Source organism: Copidosoma floridanum, unplaced genomic scaffold (assembly GCF_036245765.1).
Source record: "Copidosoma floridanum isolate Cflo_tuat_1 unplaced genomic scaffold, Cflo_Japanese_pri ptg000012l, whole genome shotgun sequence".
In the NCBI taxonomy this organism is placed as follows: Eukaryota; Metazoa; Arthropoda; class Insecta; order Hymenoptera; family Encyrtidae; genus Copidosoma; species Copidosoma floridanum.
The window spans coordinates 5,388,501-5,409,906 of record NW_028321889.1 but is presented as its reverse complement, the minus strand read 5'-3'; the positions used below and the strand labels follow the sequence as shown (position 1 = coordinate 5,409,906).

General features: G+C 38.6%; 4 protein-coding genes across 6 annotated transcripts in view; all 4 read right to left on the bottom strand.

Moving 5' to 3' along the window:
* LOC106637282 (retinal guanylyl cyclase 2) overlaps window positions 1–7,171 on the bottom strand; it is a 32,097-nt gene extending 24,926 nt beyond the window's left edge. The window contains exons 1-2 of the mRNA XM_089590293.1: window positions 6,894–7,171; window positions 3,363–3,526 (exon numbers count right to left, since the gene is read on the bottom strand). Of these exons, the coding sequence (XP_089446419.1) occupies window positions 3,363–3,526; window positions 6,894–7,158 (429 nt within the window). The 5' untranslated portion in view covers window positions 7,159–7,171. The remainder of the gene's footprint in view (window positions 1–3,362; window positions 3,527–6,893) is intronic.
* A 1,922-nt stretch (window positions 7,172–9,093) lies between these two features.
* LOC149375114 (uncharacterized) lies at window positions 9,094–10,774 on the bottom strand. Its single transcript, XM_089590299.1, has 2 exons — window positions 10,206–10,774; window positions 9,094–10,138 (listed from the first exon to the last, which is right to left on the bottom strand). The coding sequence occupies exons 1-2, from the start codon at window positions 10,771–10,773 to the stop codon at window positions 9,399–9,401; spliced, it is 1,308 nt and encodes a 435-aa protein (XP_089446425.1). The 5' UTR covers window position 10,774; the 3' UTR covers window positions 9,094–9,398.
* Window positions 10,775–12,307: 1,533 nt separating this feature from the next.
* Window positions 12,308–14,466, bottom strand: LOC149375113 (uncharacterized). Of its 3 annotated transcripts, none has more exons than XM_089590296.1 (3): window positions 14,292–14,466; window positions 13,656–14,217; window positions 12,308–13,514 (listed from the first exon to the last, which is right to left on the bottom strand). In XM_089590296.1, exons 1-3 carry the CDS (start codon window positions 14,331–14,333, stop codon window positions 12,784–12,786), a joined length of 1,335 nt encoding a protein of 444 aa, XP_089446422.1. In that variant the 5' UTR covers window positions 14,334–14,466; the 3' UTR covers window positions 12,308–12,783. The 3 variants fall into 3 exon arrangements, with proteins under 3 accessions (XP_089446422.1, XP_089446423.1, XP_089446424.1); XM_089590297.1 differs by having other exon boundaries at window positions 14,350–14,466; XM_089590298.1 differs by having other exon boundaries at window positions 14,403–14,453.
* Window positions 14,467–16,369: 1,903 nt separating this feature from the next.
* On the bottom strand, window positions 16,370–17,950 carry LOC149375112 (uncharacterized). Its single transcript, XM_089590429.1, has 3 exons — window positions 17,896–17,950; window positions 17,126–17,705; window positions 16,370–17,058 (listed from the first exon to the last, which is right to left on the bottom strand). Exons 2-3 carry the CDS (start codon window positions 17,697–17,699, stop codon window positions 16,370–16,372), a joined length of 1,263 nt encoding a protein of 420 aa, XP_089446555.1. The 5' UTR covers window positions 17,700–17,705; window positions 17,896–17,950.
* Window positions 17,951–21,406: the final 3,456 nt, after the last annotated feature.

The following is a 21,406-nucleotide window of genomic DNA, read 5'->3' as shown; positions in this document are numbered from 1 at the left end:
AGAGCGTACCGGTGCTGCTGGTGGAATTTTGCGATACTCTTTGAAACTTATTTGCATCCCCGCGACGAAAAAAAGAGCAGGCGAGAGTTGCTTTGTGAGCGGCAAGAAAGTTTTGTTCGCCGAACCCGGGAAAACTGCTGATATACGTGGATGCCCCTTTGAAGGTTTGATTTAAATGAAGATGGGAATTGGTATCGCGATGCTTCAATCACTGCGTACGACAACGTTTGACATTTTTTTAAAATCTCTTTTTACTTGTAAACATCCCGAATGAGCAAGTGGGAAGCGACAGACAGTGGCACTGGTACCGTACGCGAGGGATGAGCTTCAGCTACTTTTTTTTTTTTTTTTTTTTTTTTTAGTTGTTCGTCCTGACACGTATTTAAACCAAAGACTTTTTTTACATAGTATTTCAATACTGTCGCAACAATGGTGTCACCCACTTGGGCACAAGTGAATTCAACAATGACGATTCGGTAGAGCAAAACGCTTGAGCCCACCCCTATAGGTACATACCGTGAAATAACTAACTTTCACATATTCCGCAAAATTACGCTGTCGTTTTAATTTCATTTTGACGTTTCCTCGTTCCTGAAGTTAGTACAACCAGAACAGCGTCCTGCATCCTGGTCACGTATTTGCTCGATCCTCCCCGTGTACCGGAGAAAACGACGGGGGAAAAAAAAAAAAGAAAAATAAATACGCCTTCTTCAACGTAATCAGATTGTACTCCCGAGCGCGTGTTTTCACACTGGCTGAACGTGAAATTCGCTTGATGGAAATTGTGTTTTTCGGTGCACATGCACACACTGCACTTATGATGTCATCGTATACGCAAAAAATGAGGGGTCGTTGCGTTAATCACCAGGAGGGATGAGGGAAAAGTGGCAATTCGCGAGTGAAAATGGAAATTATCCGATGCCTCCCACACAAGCATCCCAGAAGAGAGTGAATTATCTTGCATGAGGGTGACGTGCGCGAATACCTATGTTGTTCGTTCCGAGTGCTCTTGCAAGATTATTCAATAAGCCGGAAAATTGCGCGTTTTCCCCGTGTGTGTGTGGATGTATATACATTTCTGGAGCAAACTCTCACCAGGGTCATCTCTCCCTTTCTCTCGGAATCCACATTTGCTTTTGAGAATAACATGTGTTATTGGGTCGTTCGTTGTTTGGGAGGGTGTACGTGCTTACCCAGAGAATGAATTATTTTCTAAAATAGGTTGGAAATCAAATTACAAAGGTATTTCATACTTTTTTTCTGAATAATGGATGTTTTATTGAAAAAAAAAGAAAAAAAAAGGGTTAATTCAATGTGTTTTCAAACAATGTCAATACATTCATACGTAAAGTATTTACATTATTGCTATAATAATTCATTCGGTAGGTATACGTGCTGTTTACTTGTCTGTTGACATAACGATGCCTCAAACGAGAGTCTATCGGTTTATGAGTCTTTCGCTATGCCAAGCTGACGTCGTACCCCTTGAGGTACACTGAAATACTACATGTGTACCTGCAAACCGAAGACAACCACCTTTTTTTTTTTTATTTCCTTTGAAACCCCATCCCCTTCTCTCTTGATCCCACCAGTAGAAGTAGGTCTATCGAACGCAAAGGCAGCAAGCCTGGTGTCGTTAGTACTTGAATAAATTCTGTCGTTGCGCAGTGCTTGGGTGTCAAAGGAAAGAGGAGGATTCAATTGAACCCGCGCGAGCCTAGGCACCGGAAACATGTACACGACGCAGAGACGTTATGGTTTTTTGCGGCTCAACGAGCGCCGTTCGTGCCGAGTTTGCTGGAAATGGAATAGTCGTGGTGGGGCACACGCGTTAAAGTATATGGCGTACACGTGCGCGGGGAGAAAACGTGTATCTTTTTTCCTGTGGCTCGCGTGGCTGCTCGTGAAAGGCTAAGCGGCACTTTACACCCTCGTAAATGAATAAAACAACCTGCGTGCGTTTGCGGCAATTTGCTCCTTTTTTTTTTTTTTTTTTTTACTTTTTATCTTCTTTTTTTTTATTCTTGAGATGTTACGGGGTTTTACGGCCACGGGATAATGCAGTAACCACGAGTTTACGAGCAGTTGTACGGGATATGCTTTCCCATTGGTGGGAAACATTTGTTTTCGGCGTGTCTGACCGTACTTTGATCTTTACTACTTGAAACATGACAACTCAAAGTATTTTAATGTTCGTGGTAGCACATCAAATGATCAGGTTTTATGTTTTCAATGAATTTTTCACGACATGAGGTCTATTTGTTTGATACCCGACTGGCTTGCATGGATATCGCGTGCTTTGCCAAAGACGGATAATCATAGTATTATATTTCAAACGCCCATGGTTTCAATACTTTCAATAAATCGTGCGATTTTTTAAATATTGTTTGACGTTTTCTTTAATTTGCGAATACAAGATAAAGGTGAGAAAACAATATTTTTTGAATGCTTAGTATAGATTTGAATACTTTTCGGTGCGTCTGACCGTATTTCGATCTTTACTACTTAAAACGTAGAAACTAAAGTATGAGTTAAGAAGGAGTTTAAATATTACAGTTGTACGTTTAAAACAATATCGGTGGTAAAAAATTTGATTCTTTGTATTATTTCCTAACAATGACGAACTTGGATAAAATGACAATTGAGAGTAGAATTTATTTAGTATATAACACAAAAACAATAATAATTATGTATTTCCTTTGAATTTTCAATACCAAGCATTAATCGAAAATAATACTTTTTTTTAAAAACTTTATAGGAATATTTTGAGAGCGTCCGACAACATATTGACTTTTACTACTTATGTTACGAGAATCACAAATATTTGAGTAATCTAAACGAGTACAATAATACAATGAAGTTAATTAGTTTATCTTTTCCTCGTGAATACAGGATCTTTTTTTAAATGTTTTCAATGATTTTTAGGGTGTCTGACAATATTTTGATCTCTACTACTTGAAACACGAAAACTTCGTATACTCAAAATAATCGTAACAGTATATCTAATGACGGATTATTTTGGATCTTTAGTCATATGATCTTTATTTTACATTTTGGTTTAGTTTGAACTGTATATTTTTCATGACAATCAATTAAAATTTTTTTATAATCGAAGTTTTCAATTTAATTTGAGCAGAAACTTTATTATTACAATTTTATGTATTTAAATTTATCATTGACTGAAACTAAAATTATCATTAAATTATCATTTGATTTATTCGAGTAATTACTATAGTGAGACTCGTTAATTACGTCAATGTGACCACGTTTGTGTGAGAATTCATGTCAATTGAAGTAGAACAGGTCAGTTATGGCCAGACGTGCATTACAAATCTCGTGGCGTATAACGTTCGAGCACTAACCTGCGGACAAGTCCACGTGACGAGGGATTTATTCCACAGGTGGGCGAGCACAGTGGCAGCCTCGCAGGTACTGTAATCCAGCTGAGCAACCACGGCTCTCGTGCTTTTCTGGCTCATGGCATTGACGAGCGCTTCCAAGCCCAGGGTACGCTTGTCGCAGGTGTCTGTAAAAAAAGCGAAGAAGAAGAGCTAATGAACTCGACTTTTCCTTCCTTTCCCTCCGCTCGGGAGTCCTGAACTTTAATCACGGAAGGATGGCCTTTTATTTGAAGGAGTTTTTTTTTTATTTTTTTTTATTTATTGGAAAGGCCTCGTTTCTTTTGTTAACGAGGAGGAGGGCTGCTCGCTTGCTGGCAAGGGATTTGAAAAAAAAAAAGAAATAGCTTCGCAACGCGCCATCGACCAAGCCAATCTAGAATACAACGAGGCTTGCTTGTGTGTATGTGTCGCGGACTGAAATTGGAAAAGTTTACAGAGACTTTCTTTTGAATTTCCCCCCTCCCCCGTGAGCTATTCGTATAGTTCGTAAGTTATCATCTCTAAAAAAAAAGTATGCACCATTGTTTTTGTTATGTTTTCGTAAAATGTTCAAGTTTTTTAGGAAAATTTAATTTCCTTTTCATCGATAAAATATTTGTTCGTTAAAGTGATGTACTTTGAGTAAATGCTCTTTTTAATTAGTAGGTAATTTCCCTCCTTCCATTTATAATCCTTGAAGATATACTTTTACTCGTAATGAAAAATTATTTTTAAAAAACTATACTAGCCACGTCCACTTTTCCGTAAAAGTAGGCCACGTCATTACGAATATTACTTTTACTCTGGCATCCATCCGCGATAAAAAAAAACCTGCGCAACACATTTCACTAATTGCCGAAGCAACTGATACTGGCTCCCCGTCAAATGCAACCATCCCGAGATTTTTACAGCAATCACGGTTTTCCTCATAATTAACTTGAAAAATTCTAATAAAAATTTGACGACCCGCACAAAAAGCACCACGTAAAAGCTTTGGTTTTATTTTTGCAATCAAAGCTGAAACTCCCCAAAGTTAGCTCGAGCTAAGAGAGGGGAGTAAAAAACTGAAAAGACACTACACGCTGAGCTCCTTAAATTCACTTTCCTCCCCCCTCTCGAGGCAATAAACTTCGTTTCCCGCTCCCTCCGATGAAATTATTGTTTGACAGGCTCAACCAGCCCCATCAACTCTCCACCGAGAATCTCCTCTTCTCGACGGCAATTAATCCGATTTCCCCCGTTAATTCTTTTCCTCGCAAGCTCCCAAGTTTAACGTTCACCCACCCCACCGAGCGCATGTGTACGCGGAGATTTGTTTTTCGAGCCGAGTATACAGAGACCAAAGGAAGCAAAATAACTGCCTCTCTGTCTTATTTCCTCCCTCCCAACAAACACGTATATATATATATATATATATATATATCCACAGATTGATGGAAAGATATCTCGATCGCGTACTCGTTCGGCCCTGCCCAATAGACGCGCATCGATCGCACGTGCCCCTTACATTTACAATTTCCTCTTACATGTATGTATTTGTACGCGCCTATGACGCAACACGGATAATTGAGAGTCGTGACCGCGAAATCGCATCGCAGCTTAGTTTCCGCATGTACCCCATCATCGAAGCCAATCGGAGCAGTTTTACTCTGTCCTCCCGAGTGTGTGTTTGTTTTCCACGCGTATGAACGATACGTTACACGGTGGCCTCGACGTTTGTCCATGATTGTTGTTTCCTCGATGAAATCGGCCATACCGATTTCTTTCTCCCGATCGATGGTATCGCTCACGATGCAATGAGGGTTATTTGACAACGGAGCGGTGTATCGGGCCACGGGAGTGCAAAGTTATAATTCTCGAATAGAAAGTTGACCGCTTTTCACACGCGCGTGTACATTATATATAACGTTTACGCGGCGAGACGACCCTAAAAAACCGGTATACGGAGATACGCGAGGGGTTTTAAAGAAAGTTTTCGTACGCCCTCGATCGGTTACTTACTTGAGGGGTAAAGTTTCTTCCCGGCTGCGATTAAATTTCCTCGAGTTTGAATATCAAGTGTTTCTCCGAGATACTCCAGCTCTACTGGATACCCTCGCGATGGATGCTGCTGGTGACTTTTTTACAAAGAGTTTGAAATAATTGATCGTCACGGATGTATTTGCTTTTGAAAAGTTTTATGGGGACCGTAGGTTTATTTTACGAAAAGACCACGAAACGATGTCTTGTACAAGTTCCAGATATTTTGACGATTCGTGAGTCTTTTTCCAATGAATAAAATCCAACGGAGAAATCGAACAAACATCCTTGCGGTACTTTACGTACATCTATATGTAGGTATAGCAACTACGAGTTCCACATTAAAATTACAGCGTAAAAATACGGGTTGGCCGAATATATGGTACTTGAAATCTCGTGAATATCCAACTATACGAATTTTGCACGAGCATTGTACTGTTTAGCAATGGGATGACGCACAAACCACACGTGGCTTCAATATGCGCCCAAAGTGCTGTGGAAAATGCGGTGTCGAGACGAAGTTGGCTGCCAACCCGGTGGGATGAAAATTGCTCTTGCACATATGTACATATGCATATATATATATATATACCTGTACGAGCGAGCACGAAAATAAGTGGCACTTGTAACTTTTTACGAGAATCCTCTTTGTAGTTCTGACGTATTCCGGAGTATACATACGTGAAAAATCCAAAATTATCGGGAACCATCTCGTCCCCCCTATATACCTTCGAGGCTGTAAAACACACTCGTCAGCTTGAGCCAAGAAATAAGAAAAGAGTCGTACGGTAAGAAATTTTTTTTTTTTTTTTTTTTTTTCTTTTTTCACGTGTCGGATCCTACATACTTTCGGCCGTGCCCGTTGCGGCTGTATACGCGAAGAAAAGCGAGAATTTACGATTCACGTCCGAAGCAGCTGCACGAAATTGCACTCGTAAGTTTGCGGAACTCGGAAGAAAAGAGTGTGTGGGGGGGGGGAGGGGGACAAACACTGGCCTACCGACATACACGTATATATGCCTATCTATACAGTAGGGGTATAGGATTTCATAAAAGGCAAAATACCGAGTTCTCCCCATCTTCTTGTTCGTCGCAACGACAAAATATGTCATGCCTCACCATTTCACGTACACATACACATTTTGTTCCAACTCTACCAATAAAAATAATCCAACGAGGCGTATGCACCGGTGCGACTAAATTACCGAAAAATTCATCATAGGTATACAATCCAATCGACCCAACATACATACCCCCGATGTATCGAAGCATCCCCCTGTAGATCGAGAGAAGGGAGTAGCGCCGTTTATTCACGAAAAGCAACCATCGATTACCCTGAAAAGGAAACACCAGCAGAGGAGCGCGGGGATCTCGGACCCACAAACGCTGATTTCTCCCACCCTCGAGACACGCGAAGCCCGGGAGGCAGTAAATTTCCGGGGGGGGGAGGCCTCGATGTACAGGGGGCGATAAAATAAAGCAACGACAACTCACCGGTCCTCGGCAGCGCGCCAACTGCGTCGCCTCCCCCGGCGGCAAGGATCAGCCGGGTGATGTTCGAGCCAGGGCCTTCGCACTGCTCGCGCAGAAACACCACGACTCCCGGAGTTGGTGGCGTGCTCCTGGTGGTCCTCGGTTCGAGGCTGGCGGTGGTGGCGCTGGGTTTTTGGCCGCGGACCGGGGACAGGGGCCGCGAGACGAGGACCACTGCTACTGTCAGGAGCCACCGCCAGCGCTGGTGCGACCAGCACCGGGCCATGGGCCCCGAGAGCTCCGCCGACCACCGTTTTTTCTTCCTCCTCCTCCTCCTCTTTACTCCCCTTTAACACCTTCTACGTCATATAATCAATGCCCAATGGCAATGGCCGTGGGAGCAGCTGTAAGGAGCTCACCCTGCGTATCGATGGCCCTGCGCTCGAGTTGGGAATATCTGCGCTTCCTCATGCTGGTGATGGGGAGTGAAGGGTGACCAAGACGGTGGTTGATTCTTGTCCTTCGTGAAAAACCGCTGACTTTACATTTCGGTCATTTTTTCGGCTAAGGAGACGACTCGGTGGCTTCGACGGTGCCCCAGGGGCAGGTCCGTGGAGTCCATTGTTTTTCGAAGGACTCACTTACTGGGGCGAGCCTGAAACAAAAAAGGCAATTCACGACGTTTGATTTACAATCTTATTCCCCGTGTGAATTCATTCAGAACCACATGCACAGACATACATACATCGTATTTATCGATTTGGTATCGTATCAAATGTGTCACTGTAGGTGCACAAAGGGGGAGAAAAAAAAAAAATTCTTATAGATTACGTGATGGTAATCCATTCATCGGTGAGTGTACACAACGTGAAGAGATATAGGCGTGCCGAGCGAAAAGTGCTCAGCTCAACAGTGACACGCGGAGTATCTACGAACACTAGCCGAACTCATATTATACGCACACGTGTAGTTGTTATTAATTTAACCTACAGCGGTATATGTGCAGTTATAAACTGTCAATTAAACCAAAGTACCATATTATATAGTGTAGGTACCAACATTAAGTACAAATAAGTGAGAATCGAGTTAACGGCTCAATCTAGCTTGAGCACTAGTAACGTACCTATCCATTTGAACGAGAGAGATCGTCAACACCCTCGATTAAACATTATTATGCCGCGTAGGCGAAACGCGCCAACGAAATTTCGTTTCAGGGGGGGAGTAGAGGAGAAAAGCGGCGAGAGCGTACCTGTACATATATATATTTATACGAGGCTTTGCTCTAAAATTAACTCGGTCCCTGTTACAGTCGCTCGTATCTTTTGTGGAACACGGCCTGTCTACGGCTTAATCGCATTTTCGGGACGACCGCAGAACGACCTACAGTGCCATAGTTAGGTACGTGCATCTGTGTGTACAGTACCAGCTCTTGCATGTCAAAGGACTGCCTTATTTCATGCATTGTGACTTGATTGCGTTTGTAGCGAAATGAAGTAGGATTGTTAGGAAGAACTCGTAGTGTGTAGTTTCCACCAGAGAGTCATTTGAATTAAAAAAAAAAAACAAAAACTGAATGGAAGAGTTTGGCTCCGTGTGAGCGTGAACGCTAATTAGGCTATCATGGAGCGTCCCATTTCTTTGAAATGGAAAAATATTTCCTTACCCTCGTTGCGTTATATTCTTACCTTTTTTTTCAATTAAAAAAATTAGAGTTCATTGAAGAAGAAAAAAAAGCTTGTTTTCCTCGTGCACATCTAACAAGGACTCCGAGGGCACAACCAACCCTCAAAAACGCCAGTGGTAGGAAAAAGGTATTAACTCTGTTTTTTGTTCCATTTCTTCGGAACTTTTCAATCTCATCTCATTTAAGTGATTTATAATACATGCAGTTGGTAACAAAAGAGCTTATTATCTTATTAAAAATATGCATGATTAATAAAGTTTACTTTTCAATAGTCCTGATGTTTCAACTTCTGCCGTTACTGCAACATAAACTTTATTTCACATTCACTGATGATTAAAAATAATCAATCAAACGCTGATTACTAAGGCATCAGTATCTAGAGGTTTTTGTCGAGCATTTCTTTCCACATGTTATTCTCTACGAGTTAAACGTATAATTTTGCACGAGTAAATCTATTTGGGTGGGTTATAAAAGAATACCTGATGTACATATTGTATTTTTCGTACTATTTTATTTACTTATTTTTTTTCACACAAACTAAAATTAACAAATTCAAGCACATTGAAGCAATGACCACACGATTGAGCAATAGTAAGGACAATCACGGTATTTCCCCGCTCATCCCTCATTTTTACTTATTTTTTCATACAAAAGGAAAAATTCTCGGCCTATGTTTTTCAACGATCCAGCCAACGGATAAAATACCATCAGAAAACTTTTTTCCACGTAACATCCGACACAATATATACAATCATACTCACGTATAAATAATTGAAACTAAGTTTTTTATAGAGGATCAAACGAAAATTAAAGCAAAAAAAAAACAAAAACAAATAAGTATTCTAGTAGTTTCGCGATGAATCCTTAGTACTGCCAATAACCGTCTTGTTGATGCAGTTCTCCGAGTATTCGATGATAGCAGGTCTAGGGCTGGGACCAGAGCTTCCATTGATTGGCGTGTAGGCGACGTAGAAGCAATGCCGCGTGTCTGTCTCCAAGTAGTTGATGTTAAAGTCTTTTAATCCTACATGGACCTGAGTGTGATTGTGACTTTTATAGTTGCGATCATACGTCCCTATCTGATCGATTCTGGTAACCTTCCCGTCCGAACCCACCATTCTGATCTTCATCAGAAAATTAGAGCAATTCTTCAACGGCTGGCCGCACTCGGTGTACACAAAAATGACGCCACCCTGGCGCTGGTTAAATACATCGAGTATCTCATTCCCAACCTTAAACGCGTTTCGGTCGTATGTCCTCTTTTGGCCTCTCGCGTCAGATTGTATGCACCGAAACGTCTTTGGTTGTTTTGAATCTTTCGGGTGGCAAAACAAGTAGTATCCATTCGCGTTTGACTTCACAATGTCGTTCAACGTAAATAATTCCTTTCCAAAGTAATTTTTGAATATAATTGTTTCGGTGCCGTCGTAACTTATGTGGCTGACGTTTATCGAACCCCCGGTGGCGTTGCGCTTGAGGGTCATGAAATAACCACCAGTGAACAAATGGTTTCGATTCGCGATTATCGAGTGCCCTTCCTCGTAATACTTTGAAGGTAATTTTGCTTGGCCGAATAGCTCACCTGGAAATAATTGGTCAGATTGTTTGTGTGTTTTAGGGTAACATACGCAAAATTTGTCGATTCGTACCTTCGTGGTTGTATTGGAGGATGCACGGGCTCTTGATTTGCTCGCTGCAGTTCGTCTTGCTGTCGATTGCGACGAGGAAACTATTGTCGTAAGCCAAGAGATGAAAGTTGGGTCTCCTCATTTTCTGTTGTTCATCAGTTGGATGCGAGTCGATTGAAAAAGATAGATTGACGATTTTGCAAGTGTCCATGTCGACGAGAGTGACCGTAGTGTCCCAATAACCCCAGTACCACTGAAACACGGCTTTTTTTCCTCCGAGCATACTTTTGAGATTTGCATCGACAAAGAACAAATAGTAATAATTAGCCTTGGGTAGTTCGAACTTTACGTCACAACTTTTTTCAGTGCCATTCGGCATCTTCATCTCGAACTGACAATTGGCCTCATTTTGGTTTTTGGCTTCCTTGCAGGTCACGTACATAAGGTTCTGGTCAATATCCTGGGATATTCTGAAGAGTGCGGGATTTCCAGGTACGAAGTAGTTTTTTGAGTAGATCTGGATTGCAGCTGCTTGTGCGGCGATGCACAAGAGACCCACTAGTGCCATGTATTTCGTAGAAGACAACATATTTACTAAAAAATAAATTTGCTTTAACTGTTTCTTCAGAGAAACTGGCGAGACAAATACTCTAATTTTTAATTGCATGAGTTTCAAAAAGTACATTATAAGTATGTACTGTTTGGATATTGGATTAATATAACAAAGGAAAAATTTACAATTAAAATTATAATCGGTTACTTACCGATTTTCCCGAAATGAATGTCAAAAGAAGACCTTGTACTCACTTGGAACCCGACAATTGACGACTGCATTAGAAGATACTCGTTCGCTTTTTGTACAGTTCACCCCGAATGTGACTATAAGATAAAACAATACCACGTGACTTATGGCCTCAAAGTGGTGTCGAACTATGATACGCCACAATCTTTCCCACCAGACAACTTTTGCACCAGTCTATAATAACAATAATAATGTATCATCAACTGTTCAAATAATATTTTATTTTATTTAAAAAAAACGACTTTTCAGGATCAATTGTAACTGAAAAATTAAAACAATTACGTTGCTTCGTTAAGTATATTGTAAATAGCAAGACATACCTTAACTAGTTGATTGATAATTGGTGTAGAGATTTGTCACGAAATACATCTTTTAAGACGGCCCATTTTTTTTTTTTTTTTTTTTTTTTTTAATAATAAAATCGTTTTAGTTAAAAAAACTGATGTAACTGTAGTAGATGAGAGATTCAAATATAATAAAGGATTTATAATTGGGTACCCTATTTTAAAAAGTGTTTCTTAAAGTATTTTGAGATTTATGGTTTCTCAATTACCATTGACTTTTTTTTAATTTTTTGAGTCGAAAAGTGTCACGATTTGCTTTTTCAAAGTATAAAGTTATTTTTAAGAAAATTTATAACGTCATTTTAATGAGTTCTATCTAAATAAATGAAAAATGCCTTAGTATTTGTTATCTTGTACTGTTTAAGTTTAAATTTAGTAGTTAGGATAAAGCAAATTTATAGTTTTTCACAGCGAAAGAATCCTTTTAATAATACGCTAGTGTGTGCACTGTTAACGTTAACTAGTAAAAATAGACGTTAAGATATTTAATAATAAAATATTAGTGATAAGTTGGTTCAATGATCAGAAATAGTAATTGCAATTTATTAAGTTTTAAATAAAAAAGTTGACCAAGCTTCTATTTTCATTGCCTGACGTGAGAGGAATTTCTTAAAACAACATACGCTTTTGTTGATTATTAAATCATATATTAGTTTTTCATTATTGTTACTTATGAGAAGAGTTAAAACAGTTTATTAAAAAAAATTAAAATAATTTATATACTACGTGTGATTGTCGAGTATACATATATATATATATACAATCGTTTGTTTTATATTTATATATACTCGACAATCACACGTAGCATATGAATTGTTTTAATCATTTTTTTAACTACATATGAGCGTCTGACATGGTTTTTTTTTATTTTATTGCAAAAATTACTTGTCAATCCCTCTGAAAATTGAATATAATATCAATATTATGGTATAGTGCCATGCAAAAAAAAAAAATAGACGAATTCTACCAACCATTTTCTCATGAAATCCATTTTTATGTGACTCTTCCAAAAGGTTACGTGTTGAAATTTTTACATTGAAATTTTTTCAACATTTAACATCTAAAAAATGGTGTTGTGGAACGGTCTCAAATTTTACACGTGACTTTCTAACACCATTACGAATATCCTGTTGAAATTTCAGGAAAATTTTACATAAAACGCAATGTGTAATGAACGTCCTGAACAAAGCATTTGTTAATCTCATTGCTATGTACATAGAAAGTTCTCAACATATTGTAAAAATCATATTTCCTGCTTCGTACGCAAATCCAATTCCATTCAACTCATTCTATGCTTCAGTTACACGTGAAACGTGCGCTTATGCTGATCGTTTGGTAAAAGTTGGGAATGGAGGATTAAATGAGAGCAACACCTTCGAATGCAGATACAATATAATACGTTACCGTCTCAATACGTTTATTAGAAAATCCAAAAGTAAATACGTAAAATCGACTAAGCGAAAAACAGCTGAGTCAACTGTAAGACCCTCAACAACCACCAGCTGCTATTCTCGTTTTTCGTGCACTTCTTCATGTACGTGAATCTGGTATGAAAGTCGTTGGAGTAAAAGACTTTACGGAAGTAGGCAAGGTAAAAGCAGTGCTCGTCGTCCGTCTCCACCTGGTTGGCGGTAAGCTGCGTGAACCTCGTTTCGTAATCATCCAAATCAAACAACTCGACGATGCCGCTGACGCGACCAGTTGCATTGACCACCTTGACCTTGATCGGAGGACCGGTTACACAGTTGAGGTTCGTCAGCCCACTGCAGTCGAGGTACAAGAGATACATGCCACCTTGACGCCGGTTAAGCACGTTGTAAAATACTTCGCCCTCCTCGAATAAAATTGAGGTGTTCATTTTCCAACTGCCGTGGAAGTTAGATTGCCAACAGTGGACCTTAGTTACCGGTCCCCTTTCCGGGTAGCACAGCGAATAGAACCCGTTTTCGTATGTTTTCACTGCATCGTAAAACATATAAGGTTTTTTGATAGGGATGCTGTCAATCAATATTATCTCGGATCCATGGGCGTCCAAACGGCTGGTGCTCATTGAAAAGCCGTTTTTACCAAATTCTAAGGAAGAGAAAAATCCGTCAAAGCTTGAATCGAGCCGATCCATGACCATGGAGGGCCCTCCCTCGAAACACTTGCTGGAGGGAAATATTATTTTGTTGACCAGTTCACCTGGTGAAATTGAAAAAGAAAAGAAAAAAAAAAATGAGTAAATAAATAAATAAAATATCTTAGAAAAATTTGTATACGTTTGTATCGGCTGATCAACGGCCTCTGAATTCGATGATTCAATGTCTTTGTAAATTAACATACCATCGTGCTTAAAGTTCAGGATGCACGGGTCGTTCGGAACACCGCATGCCTCCCTACTTTCGACGTAGATGCGAAAAGTGTCATGGTAAACGAAAACATGACGGTTGCAGTTTGCTTCGTGGTTGATTGGAATGTCCAGATGGACGAGGTTGCAACTGTCCATGTTGACGAGGCTGACCCGCAAATGTTGCGTTGAATCTTGGGTATGCGAGGACCACTGAAACACGGCTTTTTTCCCCCCGAGCATACTATAGAGGTTCGTAACTTCAGGTACTTGAAAATCGATGGTATCGGTCTCGGGTACTTTGAGCTGCACGTCACAACTTTTTTCACCGCCATCAATCATCTTCATCTCGAACTGACAATTGGCCTCATTTTGGTTTTTGGCTTCCTTGCAGGTCACGTAAATCAGGCTTTGGTCAATATTCTGGGATATTCTAGAGATTGCGAGATCATAAGGCGCATAGTAGTCTTTTAAGAAGATTTGAGTCGCAGCTGCGTGTGCGGCGATGCACAAGAGACCCACGAGTGTCACGTACTTTGTAGACGACGACATGTTTCCCTTGAAATGAATTTTTCGTTATTTTCAATCCTTCTTTATTAGAATCCGAGATTAACCGACAAAATTAATACTACGATTTTTAACAGCACTGAATTGAAACAATACGTTATACACATGTAAAGAAAAACTCACAAATAAAATTTCAACCGGTTACTTGCCGATTTTTAAAAAAGCAAAAACTGTACTTATTCGGGGCCTCTCCGGGCCTCTTTACAGGGGAGCAGCGGATCTCGGCCACGCGCTGGCTGGAAAATGACGCAGGACAAGCTTGCCGTGGGAAAATCCCGAGGAAAAGACAATAGCCAACGATCTCATTGGCTAGAGCCGGTCTAGTTGAGCCACTCAGAAATTGGCACTCCCTCCACATCCAGTTTGCTCCCCTACATGGGTCAAGGGAGGGGACGGTGATTTACTTACTCATGACCTTCCTTTCCCATTTACACAAAGATTTTACACATTTTTCTCACAAAATCAATATTACCATTCAGCTAAAATATTAGTTACGTTTACTAATGCCCGGCACCGTTCGTTCATTCAATCAAGCCTATTGCGAAAAGAGTGGTGAAAATTCGTCAACATTTCGATTGAATGCTTGGATGAATAAACGGTCCGTGCGTTGCAGGTAGCAATAATGCTTGCTAGATTTACCATAGGTAACACCCATATGTATATCAATTAGAATAACTACAGAAATAATGAAAGGTTAATTAAACACGGACTTATATGGTTATTATAGTAGTGAGGCGCTAACAGTAGAGAACCGTCGGTTTTCATTAATCGTTAACCTAATTAGATTGACCGGCAATTTTAATTCATTGTTTGTTGCAAATCTCCTTCGAAGTGTTAGTAGCATTTGGTCAACTTGTTTTTCTTTGCTAGTCGTCGGAGGGAGAGAGTCGGCTCATCGAGCCCTGGGGATTCGGAAATTCGGTTACCAGTGTTGGAGGCAGCAATACGGACTCTCTCTCTCTCTCTCTCGATACCTCTGAGTGAGAAAGAGGGGAAAGGCCTGTATACATATTGCTGGCTTGACTTTCCCGTTTTCCTTTACGTTTGAAAAAGTGGCAAAATTTGACAAGATTTTACAAATTAGACTATTGTAGATGGTTCATCATAAAATTAATAGTGTAACGAAAGGGGGCTACTTGGTAAATCGTGCATCTGCAAAAATCGGATAATTCCTTGGAAGTTTAATAATGTTGCTCTGCTTGATTTATCGTAGGTTAACACTTTTGTATTTCGTATACATATATTTCATTGAACAATATTTTAATTCATATATAATAAGTTTTACTTCTTAATTATTATTCATCAGTGTAGCCGTTTCCAGCTAAAACTTTTGCATCGCTTGACTTACAAAGTTTGTACATATGTATGAAAAAACATTTTCTCTATAGTCAGCGTAGGCCAGCGTGCGTGAGTCATGTTGGTCATAGCATACCGTGCGAATGAGAGCAAACTCGCAGGTGATTCACCTCTTTTCAGATGCACTTTAATTTCTACTTTTAATGTTTTTCGATTCGGCGTGGGAAACTTTGAAGCAAAAGGAAAAAAAAAAATTAATAGTGGTAAACGGATGTTACGCATAGATCAACAACGAATTTCGGCTAAACTCATGTTGGAAGCACGTGTAACGGAATGGAGTTCTGCAGAAGAAATGTACTACTCAGTGTAACGCTTTTTTAAAACTGTTCATGTGCAGTTTTTCTTCTGTACCCCTCGGCTAATGATAAAACTAAGTCCAAGAAACAGAATTTTATTGATTTAAGTTTTAATTTGTAATGCATATACAATACCAATAGAACAAAGTATTCAAAAATCAGTACTCAGGCTTGAAAATAGGAAAATGTTATAATATTTGACAAACATTCGTCGACAAGATTAAACCATAGGATATGAGAAAACGTATTGAGTCTGTAACGTAGGTTTATTAATATATTTATTCAATTTAAAAAAAAGTACCGCCCGAAGACGGTATCACAGAGATACCTGTTAACTGGTTTTTTTTTCTACGTCGTTACACGAATGTGTTAAAAGACCATCACCTTAAAATCACCAAATTCTAACTGTACACACAGATGTGAATAATTAAAGTTACATTATTGTAAGAAATCAAGCAAAAAGGAGATTCCTAATAAATTCGTTGAAAAGCCTAGGAATTGCCAAATGTCTTGTCGACGCAGTTTTGGAAGTAGTTGATGATGGTCTTACCGGTACCCCGGGGTTCATGCGAGTAGGCAAAATAAAAGCAATGCTCCGTGTCCGTCTCCGCGTGGTTTATGCTAAGCTCTTGGATTTCCCCATAAGGACTACCCAACTCGATCATCTCAACGTTCCTGATAACTGCCCCATTCCCAGCCACCTCCACGAAGTTTATTTTGGCTTTGTCGCACATTTTGTCTACGTTAGAAGTACTGCAATCGATGTACATAAAGAGGATACCGCCCTGGCGTCGGTTGACCACCTTAAGCATCACTTGCTGTGCCTTTGAAAAGTTTGTGACACTTTTGTATACTTTCTTTTGGCCATTTTCAGTGGATTGTATGCAGCTGACAACTACTTCATCATCCACCGTGTCCAGGTAGCACATCGCAAAGTGTCCATTTTCGTTCGATTCCACCGAGTCGTACTTCAAAAATTCTCTCGGCCTATAGAGATTTTTAAACATTATGGTTTCGATGGAATTGTAGCTTATGTGGCTGACGTTTATCGAACCCCCGGTGGCGTTGCGCTTGAGGGTCATGAAATAACCACCAGTGAACGAACGGTGTCGATTCACGACGATCGAGTGCCCTTCCTCGTAATACTTTGAAGGTAATTTTGCTTGGCCGAATAGCTCACCTGGAAATAATTGGTCAGATTGTTTGTGTGTTTTAGGGTAACATACGCTAAATTTGTCGATTCGTACCTTCGTGGTTGTATTGGAGGATGCACGGGCTCTTGATTTGGTCGCTGCAGTTCGTCTTGCTGTCGATTGCGACGAGGAAACTATTGTCGTAAGCCAAGAGATGAAAGTTGGGTCTCCTCATTTTCTGTTGTTTATCAATTGGATGCGAGTCGATTGAAAAAGATAGATTGACGATTTTGCAAGTGTCCATGTCGACGAGAGTGACCATCTTGCGATTGTCCCAGGACCCCCAGGACCAATGGAACACGGCTTTTTTTCCTCCGTACATACTTTTGAGATTTGCATCAATTATGTCGAAATTAATATCATTAGTCTTGGGTAGTTTGAGCTGCACGTCACAACTTTTTTCAATGCCGTCAATCATCTTCATCTCGAAGTGACAGTTGGCTACATTACGATTTTCGGCTTCGTTGCAGGTCAGATAAACCAGATTTTGGTCAATATTTTCGGATATCCTTAAGAGTGGAGATGTAAAGGGCATCTTGAAGTTTTTGGAGAAAGTTTGGATTGCAGCTGCTTGTGCGGCGATGCACAAGAGACCCACGAGTGTCACGTACTTTGTAGACGACGACATGTTTCCCTTGAAATAAATTTTTCGTTATTTTCAATCCTTCTTTATTATAATCTGACATTAACTGACGAAATTAATACTACGATTTTTAACAGCACTGAACTCAAACAATATATCATAAGTACATATTTTATTTGAATATGTTAAATTAATATAACCAAGGGAAAACTGACAAATAATATTTAAACCGGTTACTTACCGATTATCGTGTAACGAATGTTGAAAGAAGAAGTTACGTTGACTCGAACCCCGGCAATTGACGACTGGATTCGAATATACTCGTCCGCTTTTTATACCATTCAGGCCGAATGTGACTAGATAAAACAAGACCACGTGACTTATCGTCTCGAAGTGGTGTCGAACTATAATAGGCTCACAATCTTCCCCACCAAACGACTTTTGCGACGGTCTATAATAATAATGTATCATCATCTATTCAAATGATGTTTTATTTATTAAAGAAAAAGGTTTTTTCAGGACCAATTTATGGTAGTTGAAAAATAAAAAAATTAACTTAGCAAATAATTTTATTTATTAATAAAAAAAAATGTTTACTATGCTGCATTGAAATGGCAGATTTCGAAATTGTAACTACTGTAATTTATTACAAAATTTTTTTTTTACATAAAATTTTAAACATATTGTTCAAACAATTACGTCTATACATCTGATACTGGCATTTTCTCTTGTGGAAAAGGTTTGTATCGGTGAAAACTAAAATTTCCTGTAAGGGTCTTTGTGTGCATGAGTACATTCGAGCGAATAAGTGTAATCTTTTATTTTTCATGATTTAAACTCTTTCGAGATTCAAATTCTGGGATTAAATGACAATTGGGTCTTTATCAAAGGGTAATGTGAGAGAAACTGTTAATTTCTGAATCGAAAAAAATAATAGGATAAAACTCACATGTCCCTTTATAATTTGATGGAACATCTTTTTTTTTTTTTTTTTATGTAAAAAAGTTTTGATTGAAAAAACTTATTTAACTGTAATAGGTGACAGATTCAATAATCAGAAATAGTAATTGCAAGTTATTAAGTTTTTGAAAAAAAAGTGGACCAAGCAAACAACTAAATTCATCCCTTCCGATCTCCGACGCGTATTTTCTCACTTTTCCTTCCCTTCTTTTTTTTTACCATTTTCTTTGCTGTAGCAAGTCTATTTGCTTCTTGGTTGGCAGAACATCACCGATGAGTTAAACGCGAGCATGGAAGTTTAGGTTTAGCCGTTAGGTGCCAATGAAGGCTCCGGCCTACCCTGAGTCTCATAAACAGGGGTGTAACGGAACTTTACGTCAGATCAAACAAAAAAAATCTATTTTCATTGCCTGACGTGAGGGGAATTTCTTACAACAATATACGCTTTTGTTAATTATTAAATTATGTATTAGTTTTTCATAATTGTCACTAATGATAGCGAGAAATAATAAAAGAGTTAATTAAAAAAAAAATTATACGCTATGTGTGATCATCGAGTATGATTATGTATTCCTTTGTATAAGAAAAAAATCAATGTACATCCAAACGTCGGCCCTTCGTTGACTGCTCATTACAATGTGTCCTCGAAAAAGTGTCTTTGTGTATCCAAAAAGATTTTTTTTTGATGACGGCAACAAACCTGATTACTCGAAATTCAACCAGATCTTTGACGTCAAACGTGATGGAATAAATGTTATGCATATATCATAGGTAAATCGGCACAGTAATTTTGTAATTCCTGAAAACATAGACGTCATACCGTGTTTTTCACATTTTTCTGGAAGAGAAAATAAAGAAATGGCTCAAACAGAAAGATCAGCTATACGCAAAACCGAGTCGGAAAAATATAAACTAATATAAGCTCAGAATGTTTCTGGTATCTGCATTATTGACGTGGCTTTCATCACATTATTATATTGATAAAACTATTTATTATTCTATAATCGACCATTGCAAATATAAAATAAAGGCTGTATAGTTCGAAGAGAATCTAACCACCTCGACAACTTGTATTAAAAGTTCAATGGGTCTTTTTGAGGTATTTGAGAATCAGTTCAAAAAACCACTCAAAAATGTTTATTTTTAGATAAGTAACAATCAGTAAGTATGGAAATGACTTTAGAAAAAAAAAATATTGCCTCATCTCTGCGGAAATATAATTCATACTATTTATATATATATATAACCCCAACAAACTTACTTTCATGATGGAAGTTGAATTAAAAAATTTTTTTTAGGAAAATATTTGTTTGTTCATCACTCAGTTTAATATTAGTTGTAAATCATGTATATTTTAAACGGTGAGAAAATAAAAAAATTAATTAGAACAACATTAAAATAATTTAAACACTATGAAATCGTTATTAACTGTGTAATCGTTTGTATAAAAAATTAAAAAAATGTAGAAAAAAAAGTTGGCTCTTTGTTAATGGTTTTTTATCATAAAAGCTTTTAAAAATGTCTTTGTGCATCTAAAGAAGAATTCCTAATGTGAAGCCCATCACATGTTATTTTCCGGCATAAGACGAAAACTCTGTGACGGAAATACTTGATCAACTATCTTTTATATTATTTAACATATGACGACATTATATGCCCCATGAAGGAAGATTCACAGAAATTTTCCCCAAAAGAAGATTGCCCAGTCAGTACATAATGATCGTTATTTTCTAAAGAATAATTTTTTAATTTTCAAACTAGAAATTTTAAGATAAATCATATTATATAGTTTCAAAAAAAATTATTTTATCTCCTATCAAATAAAAACTTACAAAAAAAATAATATGCAATATTGCATTAAAATCAAAGATGGCTATTTTAAAAAAACTCGTTGATAAAGTTGGATTTCTTCCGTATGAACTTTACGTTTTCCTTGTTATAGGACCAAAAAATCGATTAATTACAAACTTGACTTGTTCATCAGAAAAGTTTTTGGAGGTGTGCTTTTTTCAGAGAGACAGAGAATTCGGGGGTTGCATATTTACCTATTTATATGATCTTCTTCTGAGAAATTCTAAAATATTATTTCGCTACATTTGATGACTGATTGAAATGAAAACACTTGCCCACCTCTATAATGTCACGATTTCTAATATTGAAAAACAACATGTATTACGTAATAGTTTATTGTGTGAAACATTATTCAGATTTTTCTGAAACAACCAACGGTACGAGTATCGTCAGTGAGTGACATACAGTGACGCTGATTGTACAAAGCCAAATGTCAAAGTGGAGTATACATATTATGATTTTTGACGGCACTCTAATATTGGCTGGGGTACAATCAGCGTCACTATGCAGTCAAAAAGTGCCATGCGAACAATCTTTCCAATTCAAAGTCTCATCCCACCCTCAAACGATGCGCCTTGTCGTAATTTCATTGGAAATACGAATGACAATGTAACTCGGCTCAACAAAAAAAAAAAAAAAAAAAAAAAAAAAACCAAAAAAAAAAAAAAAAAAAACCAAAAAAAAAACCAAAAATCCATCGAAATGGCCAGCCATGTGTGCGTACAGGCGTAAAGGGTCCCGTCGCATCCACACATATCCACAAGGTCATAGTGCTCGACCGCGCGAACAAAGGCCGACCCAGTCGTTATCCTCTTATTCCCTGCCATTCCGCCCCGGCTACTACACCCTCGGCAATACACGTATATATACAACCGGTTGACTCCCGTGATCCGCGTATAAAGCAATCATCGCGCCCGAAACCCACCAGCCCGACAAATAAC